Raw genomic sequence first — 12,078 nt, 5'->3', positions numbered from 1 at the left:
ATTGGAGTTTATATTCAGCAGAACAGGCTCCAAGGCTGATAAGACTCTTGTTTAGGGAGTTAATCAGGTAGATCTGTACACCCTGGCTAGATGCAGTTGCTGGCTTGTTTCTGCAAGCAGACAGACCCACTAGCCAGGCTACCTGCTCAAGTACTGCTGGGCCAAGTCATTTCCCAGTGTTCAGGCCAGGCTTCCTGGTCAGGCGGGGCCAGAAGCTCCATTCAGCAGTGCACTGGGCTGTGAATTACTTCCTCTCTCTGGGTAAGCAGGAGAACCAGCTCCAAGGCTGGAAAGGCTTTTTGTTTGTGGTCTTGACTCAAGCAGACCTGTGCCCCAAGTTTCCTGGCTAAAGCAGGGCATTGACTTTTTCTGTGGATGACCATTTCTGCTTGCGGGACTCTCCATTCAAGGATTGCTGGGCTGCATAGCTTCCTGGGTGTTTTGGCCAGGCTTTCTGGTCAGGCAGAACCAAGAGCTACAACTCAGCATTGAATGGAGATGTGAATTAGCTCCCTTGTCTAGATGGAGCATTAGAACTGACCCCAAGTAGCTTTCCAGGTTTTCTGGTCAGTCTTTCTTGAAAGGCGGGGCCACATATCTTTAGTGTCTTTAAAGACATCTTTAGTGTCCAAGTGGTTGATAAATGTAATACTCATACAATACTTTAAAAAACTAATTATTTTACTTCAATTTCTCTCACCAACCCTGATGTCCACAATTTGATCATTGTTATAATGTTGAAACCTCAGACTTTAATGTCTTGTTCTCTGTTCACAGTCTCTTATACTTGTAGTTCTTTTTATTTTGCAATTTTATTTCATAGACTACCTCATTTGGTGCCCCTGTGAATATATGATTTCCAGCCTGAGCTGCCTTTAGCACCAGTTGGTATTCCCTTTTGTTTTGATCATATCCCTCTCCTGTTTCTTCCTGTACTTATTTCACATCTTCATTGCTCTCTTCAAATCTTCAATCCTATCACCTAGTCCTTCAGTTCTTAAGAGATGACATTGCTTTTTCATAGAGAGTTAATAAAGACTGTTTGGGAGAATCTTCCTGAACTCCTTGACTATAAACGAAATCTGTAGTCTCATTGAGAAAGAGTCACTTTCACAAGACCAATCCTTTCACTTCTCTTTTTTTCAATTTTATTTTCTTCTGCTTCCTTAGGGACTATGCTCTGTCAGCTTTATACTCTTTCAGAGAAGCTTATTAAAAGAGCTGTATTCATTAATTACTATTTACTTCCTGTTGTTGTTCAGTTGCCCAGTTTTGTCTGACTCTTTGCAACCTCATGGACTGTAGCACGCCAGGCCTCCCTGTCCTTCACCATCTCCCAAAGTTTGCCCAAGTTCATGTCCGTGGCATTGGTTATTACTTCATCCAGGCTGAAGTAATGGAACTGGATGCCATGATGTTAGTTTTTTTTTTAATATTTAGTTTTAAACCAACTCTTTCACTCTCCTTCTTCACCTTCATCAAGAGGCTCTTTAGTTCTTCTTCGTTTTCTGCCATTGAGTGGTATCTGCATGTCTGAAGTTGTTGATGTTTCTCCTGCCTATCTTGATTCCAGCTTGTAACTCATCCAGCCCAGCATTTCTCATGATGTACTTAGCTTATAGTTAAATAAACATCAGACAGCCCTGTCATAGTCCTTTCTCAGTTTGGAACCAGTTTGTTGTTCCATGTCCGTTTCTGACCATTGCTTCTTGACCAGCATACAGATTTCTCAGGAGACAGATAAGATGGTCTGGTATTCCCATCTCTTTAAGAGCTTTCCACAGTTTGTTATGATCCACATAATCAAAGACTTTAGCACTATCAATGAAACAGAGGTAGATATTTTTCTGGAATTCCCTTGCTTTCTCTGTGATGCAGCGAATGTTGGCAATTTGCTGTCTGGTTCCTCTGCCTTTTCTAAACTCAGCTTGGACATCTGGAAGTTCTTGGTTCTCGTAATGCTGAAGCCTAGCATGCAAGATTTTAAGCATGATGTTACTAACACAGGAGATGAGTGCAAATGTCCAAAGGTTTGAACATTCTTTAGTACTGCTTTAGTATTTACTTCCTACTTCACTGAAATCTGGTTTCCACCTCCAATACTTTAGTGAAACTTCTACTAGTAAAGTCATTAGTGTCTTTTAGAAAGTCTTTTTCTGGTATTTATCACTGTTATCTGTTGCCTCTTTTTCTGAAAACAAGGTGAATTCAACCCAATTTAGTTCAGTAGACATTTTTTGAGAATCTGTTCTGAAGTAGATTCTGGGACTTGAAGAATAAAAAACCTTGCCCTCTATTAGCTGACTGTTTAACTGAAGGATACTGACATGTAAGTAGTCAGAATACCAAGAGCTTTGACTGATACACACACAAGTTATAAGGAAGCAGAGAAAGGTTTAACATGCCCAGGAAAAGTTGTGGAAGCCTTTGCTTATGTGGGCCTTGCATGAGTTTTCTGATAGTTTCTGAGAATTCCTTAGAAACTCATAGGTTTAGAGGTTACTGGCTCCAGACATACCTAAATAAGTAACAAGACTGATGTTAAAGCAAAGAGTTGGAACACAAAGATTTGCTCCTCTTTTTTCTTTAGTGATTGTCCCCGACCTGTCCCTCAGCCCCGACCCCGGGAAGGATGGGGAGAATAAATGATTATTCCCTTGAATTAATTAACTGTTTTGTTATGTGTATTTAGCACTTCAGAAAGCCTGTAAAATTTTTAGTAAAATTCGAGGTGGTAAGATTTACGTGAATGATCTGCCAATGATCCATCGCATCTTGAAGATCTCTATAAGTGACACAGAAATGCGAAAGGCACTGAAGACTATAGATATTGATGGTAAGTTTTTAATGTGTTCATTAATAGTTTAGGGGGTGTACAGTCATGGACATAAGTTATATGTTGTTTTTGGTTCAGTCACTCAGTCATGTCCAACTCTTTGCAACCCCATGGACTGCAGCGCACCAGGCTTCCCTGTCTTTCACCATATCCCCGAGTTTGCTCAAACTCATGTCCATTGAGTCAGTGATGCCATCCAACCATCTCATCCTGTATCATCCCCTTCTTCTCCTGCCTTCAATCTTTCCCAGCCTTAGGGTCTTTTCTAATGAGCCAGCTCTTCGTATCAGGTGGCCAAAGTATTGGAGCTTCAGCATCAGTCTTTCAAGGAATATTCAGGACTGATTTCCTTTAGGATTGACTGGTTTGATCTCTCTGTAGTCCAAGGGACTCTCAAGAGTCTTTTCCAGCACCACAGTTCAAAGGCATAAATTCTTCGGCGTTCAGCCTTCTTCTCAACTCTCACATCCACGCATGACTATTGGAAAAACCATAGTTTTGACTCTAGGGGCCTTTGTCAGCAATGTAATGTCTCTGCTTTTTAATACACTGTCTAGGTTTGCCATGGTCAGGTTAATTACAAATGATAGAAGAGTTAAACTTTAAAATGTTATAAAAAACATCTGTGCACATTTACAATAATGATATTAAAAAATTGGGGCCTCTGATATACATGACTGGATTGATTGATTACTAGGTTGGGTTATGACATGCTGTCATCAACATTTGATATTTTTAGACTTTTAAGTTTTAATAATTGCCTTAGTAAGAAATGGCATGGGATAGGAAAAGTTTCTTAAGGCAAAAAGTGTTTGAGATTAATATATTTGATATATTTAATTATATTAAAATTCATTGCCTGGGTTGGGAAGATCCCCTGGAGTAGGGCATGGCAACTCACTCCAATATTCTTGCTTGGATAATCCCATGGACAGAGGAGCCTCGTAGGCTACATGCAGTCCATTGGGTCGCAAATAGTCGGATATGACTGAAGCAACTTAGCACGCATATTTAAAAAGTGAAAGTGAAAAGACAGGTTACAAACTTGGAGATATTTGCAATTCACACAATTGACAAATGATTAGTTTACAAAATGTGTAAAGAATTCATACAAATCGATAACAAATAATGAAATAGAAAAGAGGACAAAACACATGGACAAGTATTTCACATAAAATACAACACATATAGTCAATAATTATATACAAATAGGTTCAACATCACTCTTGTTCAAGGACATAAAAATAAAACCCTAATAAATTACACTTTAAGTAGCTAGAGAAATTGGACATGACTGGACTATTGAACAACAACAGAAACCTAGAAATATATATATTTTTGCACTCAATGTTTGATACTTGAATCAAAGAAGTAGATAATAGAGAACTCATTACATTTACAGAGCATTCAAAGCTTGTTATTAATTAAGGGAGCCACAGGTCGTAATAGCCATCATCAAAAAGTGCATAAACAATAAATGCTGGATAAGATGTGGAAAAAAGGGAACCCTCCTACACCACTGATGGGAATGTAAATTGGTACAACCACTATGGAGAACAGTATGGAGGTTCCTTAAAAACTAAAAATAGAACTACCATATGACTGCTCTTGTGTATAGACTATGGTATTCTAATGTCAGTTGATTCTAGTCACATTTTTAGTTTGTATTTTTATCTTATTTGCTCAGTGAATCTGCTGATAAATTTGCTAATGGAGTTTTTTTCTTTCTTTTTCTGAATCATTTCTTATAGTTAATGGAATGCTGGATTTTTCAAATTTCCTTAAGGCTGTGAATGATGTCTGTTATTTGGTCTCTCAGGAACCAGGTAAAAAGATTTTATTCAGATTATAGAAGAAAATTATTTTTGATAGTAACTGATTTTAGGGTGGGGTGGTTATACGAATTTATGTTTTTTTCAGAACTTAACTCCTTTTTGCCCTAGTAGTCCAGGTTGAGAGAAGTTAGACATGGGCTGTTCTATAAAAGGCACTAAAAAACCTGGATCACTGCCATGATATCCTAATTTTCTGTCCCCAGTCTCCACTTTTTCCTGTACACAACTACAAGACCAATTTTCTTAAAACACAATTTTTGTCATGTCGTTATCTCAAAAACTTAGCTGCTCTTCTTAGGCCAAACTCTTATGCTTCTGGTCCTCACTTCATAATTTTGCTTGCTGCTCTTCCTTTCTCCATAAATCTTTCCCAGGCAAGAACCCCATGCTCCAGTTCAGTTTAGTCACTTAGTTGTGTCCAACTCTTTGTGACCCCATGGACTTCAGGCTTCCCTGTCCATCATCATCTCCCAGGGCTTACTCAAACTCATGTCCATGGAGTCGATGATACCATCCCACAGTCTCATCCTCTGTTGTCCCCTTCTCCTCCTGCCTTTAATGTTTCCCGTCATCAGGGTCTTTTCTTATGAACCAGCTCTTCACATCAGGTGGCCAAAGTATTGGAATTTCAGCTTCAGCATCAGTCCTTCCAATGAACATCCAGGGCTGATTTCCTTTAGGATGGACTGGTTGGATCTCCTTGCAGTCCAAGGGACTCTCAAGAGTCTTCTCCAACACCACAGTTCAAAAGCATCAATTCTTCAGCACTCAGCTTTCTTCACAGTCCAACTCTCACATCCATACATGACTACTGGAAAAACCATAGCTTTGACTAGATGGACCTTTGTTGGCAAAGTAATGTCTCTGCTTTTGAATATGCTATCTAGGTTGGTCATAGCTTTTCTTCCCAGGAGCAAGCGTCTTTTAATTTCATGGCTGCAGTCACCATCTGCAGTGATTTTGGAGCTCAAGAAAATAGTCTCTCAATGTTTCCATTCTTTCCCCATCTATTTGCCATGCAGTGATGGGACCAGATGCCATGATCTTCGTTTTCTGAATGTTGAGCTTTAAGCCAACTTTTTCACTCTCTTTTTTTACTTTCATCAAGAGGCTCTTTAGTTCTTCTTCACTTTCTGCCATAAGGGTGGTGTTATCTGCATGTCTGAGGTTATTGATATTTTCTGGCAATCTTGATTCCAGCTTGTGGTTCATCCAGCCTGGTATTTCACATGATGTATTCTGCATATAAGTTAAATAAGCAGAGTGACAATATACAGCCTTGACATACTCCTTTCCCGATTTAGAACCAGTCTGTTGTTCCATGTCCAGTTCTAACTGTTGCTTCCTGACCTGCATACAGATTTCTCAGGAGGCAGGTCAGGTGGTCTGGTATCCCCATCTCTTTCAGAATTTTCCACAGTTTATTGTGATCCACACAGTCAAAGGCTTTGGCATAGTCAATGAAGCAGAAGTAGATGTTTTTCTGGAATTCTCTTGCTTCTTTGATGACGCAACAGATGTTGGCAACTTGATCTCTGGTTCCTCTACCTTTTCTCAATCCAGCTTTAACATCTGGAAGTTCATGGTTCACATACTGTGAACCTCCTGGCTTGGAGGATTTTGAGCATTACTTTACTAGCATGTGAGATGAGTGCAATTGTGTGGTAGTTTGAACATTTGGCATTGCCTTTCTTTGGGATTGGAATGAAAACTGACCTTTTCCAGTCCTGTGGCCACTGCTGAGTTTTCCAAATGTGCTGACATATTGTGTGCAACACTTTAACAGCATCATTTTTTAGAATTTGAAATAGCTTAGTTTAGCTGGAATTGCATCACCTCCACTAGTTTTGTTCGTAGTGATGCTTCCTAAGGCCCACTTGACTTCACATTCCAGGATGTCTGGCTCTAGGTGAGTGATCACACCATTGTGATTGTCTGGGTCATGAAGATCTTTTTTGTATAGTTCTGTGCATTCATGCCACCTCTTCCTAATATCTTCTGCTTTTGTTAGGTCCCTACCATTTCTGTCCTTTATTGAGCCTATCTTTGCATGAAATGTTCCCTTGGTATCTGTAATGTTCTTGAAGTGCTCTCTAGTCTTTCCCATTCTATTGTTTTCCTCTATTTCTTTGCATTGATCACTGTGGAAGGCTTTCTATCTCTCCTCGCTATTCTTTGAAACTCTGCATTCAAATGGGTATATCTTTCCTTTTCTCCTTTGCCTTTAGCTTCTATTCTTTTCTCAGTCATTTGTAAGGCCTCCTCAGACAACCATTTTGCCTTTTTTCCCCATGCTCCAGTTAGTCATAAATCTCCATACCTGCCAATTGCATTCTTACTTCATGCCTTAGTTCATTTTTTTCCCTTCTGTTGAAGACTCATATCTGTTTTCTTGTCTACCCTTGACAGTTCTTTTCTGTCAAGGGTAGACTCATGCCTGGAATCTGCATGAGTTTCTACCTCAAGTTTTCAAATACTGAATTGTCTCTGAATAGCTTTTAGCTTGCACTGCATATAAATTGTAAATAAAATAGTTGAAAGGACTATTCATGGTAATGATAGAAATAGTGCTTCCAAAGGTCTGCAATCTCTAGTGTTCATGGTCTAATTTTAGCAGTCCTTTTGTTTTTCCCTTAGTCAAGATCAAGTTTCTGTGCTTATAGAAGATTACATACATTGGGATTATATATATTTATTGTCAGGCAACCTGTATTTTCTTAGAATCAAGGATACATGAATGTGATAGTCAATATTCCCGAGTAAGCAAACAAGAGACAAGAAAAACTCTTCAAATTTTACTAATTGATTAATGTAATAAATGTTATTAAATGCCTACCATGTGAAGCCATGATTAATATAGACATGGTGCTTGTTTTGCTTTTCCTTTTTTAATTCCTTACTTCCTACTTGGCATTTTGATTAACTCCTGTGGCATTGGGATTCTCTTTTATCTCCTTGGTTTTTGACTTACAGCCTTTTCCTGACCATAGATTTATATGTTTGTTTGGACTTCTAGGTACTGCCTACTTGTTGTACCACAGTTAAGAATAGCTTATTTGCTCCCTTATATTCCTTGGTTTTCAATTCCTGGTTTCCTATTTTGACCTTATTTCTGTTTATTGCCACATGTTCTGAGACTAATCAGGAAGTCCCAGGCTTCTTTTTTTCCTTTTAAATAAACACACATAATTCTTGAATGTTATTTTTATAAAATATCCAAGAAATATTTAAGTGTATAAAGATGTGAAAGACACTCTTTAATTCCTCCTATAATTTAATGTTGACCTTAGAATCCATTTTGTATTCAATTATAAATATATATATGTGTATTTTGTAAGATGAGATAAGTTACCAATTTTTAGGCAGAGGGTTGATTGAACCCAGGTCTCCCACATTACAGGTGGATTCTTTACCAGCTGAGCCGCAAGGGAAGCCCTTTGATCTCACAGAAGCTAGTGAAAAGATGAAGCATACAGTTAGGAATCAAGAGACCCTCTAAAAAAGGGAAAAATAGAAATAATTTACTTAAGAGAAAGAGTCATGCTATATACATTGTTTTCTAGTATGATTTTTAAAAAATAAGTAATATATCTTGAAAAGTTTTCCATGTTAATAGATACAGAGGATTCATGTCAATGTGTGGCAAAACCAATACAGTATTGCAAAGTAAAATAAAGTAAAAATAAAAATTAAAAAAATAGATACAGGTCAGCCTTTTATTTTTTTTATTAAAACTTAGAAAAAATTTATTTATTTTAGCCTTTCATTTTCAAATAGCTACATGGTATCTGAAAATGTAGATATACTGTAATTTAATGTTGAATATTTAATTGGTTGATAGTATATTCAAAAGCAGAGACATTACTTTGCTGACTAAGGTCGGTCTAGTCCAGGCTCTGGTTTTTCCTGTGGTCATGTATGGATGTGAGAGTTGGACTGTGAAGAAGGCTGAGCGCTGAAGAATTGATGCTTTTAAACTGTGGTGTTGGAGAAGACTCTTGAGAGTCTCTTGGACTGCAAGGAGATCCAACCAGTCCATTCTGAAGGAGATCAGCGCTGGGATTTCTTTGGAAGGAATGATGGTAAAGCTGTAACTCCGGTACTTTGGCCACCTGATGCGAAGAGTTGATTCATTGGAAAAGACTCTGATGCTGGGAGGGATTGGGGCTAGGAGGAGAAGAGGACGACCCAGGATGAGATGGCTGGATGGCATCACTGACTCAATGGACCCGAGTCTGAGTGAACTCCAGGAGTTGGTGATGGACAGGGAGGCCTGGCGTGCTGCGATTCATGGGGTCGCAAAGAGTCGGACACAACTGAGCGACTGAACTGAACTGAACTGAACTGAATTACCTTACTGTTGTAAACAATTCCACAATGATTGTAACTTTTCTTATATTTTTATATTACATATTTATTTGATATTATATTTACATTTATATGTGTGCATGTGTCTTTATCATACCTTTATAAGGAAAAATGAGTTATAAATTATTAGGTAGAGGAGAGCCAGTGTGTACATTGGGACATGCCTTTAATACCTAGCCAGATAGTTTCTCAACTCTGCCTTAGCCTTCACTTCCTTCCTGTGTATCTCCTCAAGATAAGCTAGTGGTAAGAGTTTGTTGTTGTTCAGTTGCTCAGTCATTTCTGACTTTTTTCTATTCTATGGACTATAGCACACCAGGCTTCCCTGTCCTTCACTATCTCCTGGAGTTTGCTCAAACTCATGTTCATTGAGTCAATGTTGCCATTCAACTATCTCATCCTCTGTCATCCCCTTCTCCTCCTGCCCTCAGCCTTTCCCAGCATTACGGTCTTTTCCAGTAGGTCAGCTCTTTGCATCAGATGGCCAAAGTACTGGAGCTTCAGCTTCAACATCAGTCCTTCCAGTGAATGTGCTAAGTGCTAAGTCACTTCAGTCGTGTCTGACTCTTTGTGACCCCATGGACTGTAGTCCACCAGGCTCCTCTGTCCATGGGATTCTCCAAGCAAGAACACTGGAGTCGGTTGCCATGCCCTTCTCCACTTCCAGTGGATATTAAGGATTTATTTCCTTTAGGATTGACTGGTTTGATCTCCTTGCTACTCAAGGGACTCTCAAGAGCCTTTTTCAGCATCAGAGTTCAAAAGCATCAATTCTTCAGTGCTCAGCCTTCTTTCTGGTCCAACTCTCACATCCATGCATGACTATTAGAAAAACCATAGCTTTAACTAGGTAGACCTTTGTTGGCAAAGTGTCTAGGTTTATTCTGTCTAGGTTTGTCACAGTTTTTCTTCCAAGGAACAAGCATCTTTTAATTTCATGGCTGCACTCACTGTCTGCAGTGATTTTGGAGCCCAAGAAAATAAAGTCTGTCACTGTTTCCATTGTTTCCCCATCTATTTCCCATGAAATGATGGGACTGGATGCCATGATCTTCATTTTTCAAATGCTGGGTTTTAAGTCAGATTTTTCACTCTCCTCTTATACCTTCATCAAGAGGCTCTTTAGTTCCTCTTCAGTTCTGCTGTTAAGGTGGTATCATCTGCATATCTGAGGTTATTGATATTTCTCCTGGAAGTCTTGATTCCGGCTTGTGCTTCATCCAGCCCAGCATTTTGCATGATTTACTCTGCATATAAGTTAAGTAAGCAAGGTGATAATATACAGCCTTGATGTACTTCTTTCCCAATTTTGAACCAGTCTGTTTTTCCATGTCTAGTTCGAACTGTTGCTTCATGACCTGCATACAGTTTTCTCAGGAGAGTTTAGGACTTTCTCAAGTCTTTCCTGAGTATCTGTACAGCCCGACCCTTGTGTGTAGCCATCTAGATTTCTAGGAGTATGTGGGAGATTTTCAAAGCCACCTATGGAAATCTCATTTCCCAGATTTTCCTCTTAAGTTTGTTTGTTAGCCTATTGTTTGCTCCGTTTCCATTACTACTGGCAGTTGTGATGGTAAACAGTTATCTCTGTTTTTGGTGAATTCTCCCAGGGAAAAGTCTGTTTGCACTGGGGAAGCTTTGACTCAGTTTATATATGAACAGATTTGCAAGTAGGGTCTTCCAGAGACAGGTCTAATAATAGCAGTTCTCAGGGAATGGCACTTTGAAGAAGTTCCAACCTCTTTTTTCTCCACTGGATTTTTGGTTGTTGGTTTTCATTGCAGTTTTCAACTCTTGGTTTTCAAGGTTCCTGGTAGCCCCTGGGAAGGGAAGGTGGGAATACAGCAAGTTAAAATGCCACAAAGCTCAGTGTTCTTAAGGAGCGTTAGACATTTTTTTCTTTTTTGAAAAAAATTCCTTGGGTTGTTGTAAGCCTTTGGTTGATTTCCAGAGTGTTGAAAAAGTTAACTTTGACACTTTTGCCAGTGTTCTCATTGTTTTATAGCATAGAGGATTCTCAGAAGTCCTTCCTCTGCTATTTTTTTTGTTGAAGGATAATTATTTTACAGAATTTTTTTGTTTTCTGTCAGACCTCAACATGAATCAGCCATCAGTTCAGTTCAGTTCAGTGCAGTCGCTCAGTCATGTCCGACTCTTTGTGACCCCGTGAATCGCAGCACGCCAGGCCTCCCTGTCTATCACCAACTCCCAGAGTTCACTCAGACTCTCATCCATCGAGTCAGTGATGCCATCCAGCCATCTCATCCTCTGTTGTCCCCTTCTCCTCCTGCCCCCAATCCCTCCCAGCATCAGAGTCTTTTCCAATGAGTCAACTCTTCGCATCAGGTGGCCAAAGTACTGGAGTTACAGCTTTAGCATCATTCCTTCCAAAGAAACCCCAGGGTTGATCTCCTTCAGAATGGACTGGTTGGACCTCCTTGCAGTCCAAGGGACTCTCAAGAGTCTTCTCCAACCCCACAGTTCAAAAGCATCAATTCTTCAGCGCTCAGCCTTCTTCACAGTCCAACTCTCACAACCATACCTGACTACTGGAATCAGCCATAGGTATACATATATCCCCACCCTTTTGAAACTTCTCCTATCTCCCTCCCCATCCTACCCCTCTAGGTTGATACAGAGCCCCTGTTTGAGTTTCCTGAGCCATACAGCAAATTCCTGTTGGCTATTTTACATATGCTAATATGTTTCCATGTTACTCTTTGCATACATCTCACCCTCTCCTCCCCTCTTCCCATGTCCATAAGTCTGTTCTCTATGTCTGTTTCTCTGTTGTTGCCCTGTAAACAAATTCTTCAGTACCATTTTCCTAGATTCCATATATATACATCAGAATGTGGTATTTATCTTTCTCTTTCTGACTCACTTCACCCTGTATAATAGGTTCTAGATTCATCCACCTTGTTAGAACTGACTCAAATGCATTCCTTTTTATGGCTGAGTAATATTTCATTGTGTATATATATATCACAACTTTTTAATCCATTCATCTGTCAGTGGATATCTAGGTTGCTTCCATGT

General features: G+C 39.3%; 1 protein-coding gene across 1 annotated transcript in view; it reads left to right on the top strand.

The window, feature by feature from the left end:
- The window catches only part of EFCAB13 (EF-hand calcium binding domain 13), an 83,680-nt gene that overhangs the window by 20,769 nt on the left and 50,833 nt on the right, over window positions 1–12,078 (top strand). The window contains exon 6 of the mRNA XM_040244363.1: window positions 2,693–2,836. Within this exon, the coding sequence (XP_040100297.1) occupies window positions 2,693–2,836 (144 nt within the window). The remainder of the gene's footprint in view (window positions 1–2,692; window positions 2,837–12,078) is intronic.

The sequence above is a fragment of the Oryx dammah genome, unplaced genomic scaffold (assembly GCF_014754425.2).
Source record: "Oryx dammah isolate SB20612 unplaced genomic scaffold, SCBI_Odam_1.1 HiC_scaffold_8, whole genome shotgun sequence".
Taxonomy (NCBI): domain Eukaryota; kingdom Metazoa; phylum Chordata; class Mammalia; order Artiodactyla; family Bovidae; genus Oryx; species Oryx dammah.
The sequence above is the reverse complement of the archived record's forward strand: the minus strand, read 5'-3'. Positions and strand labels throughout refer to the sequence as shown.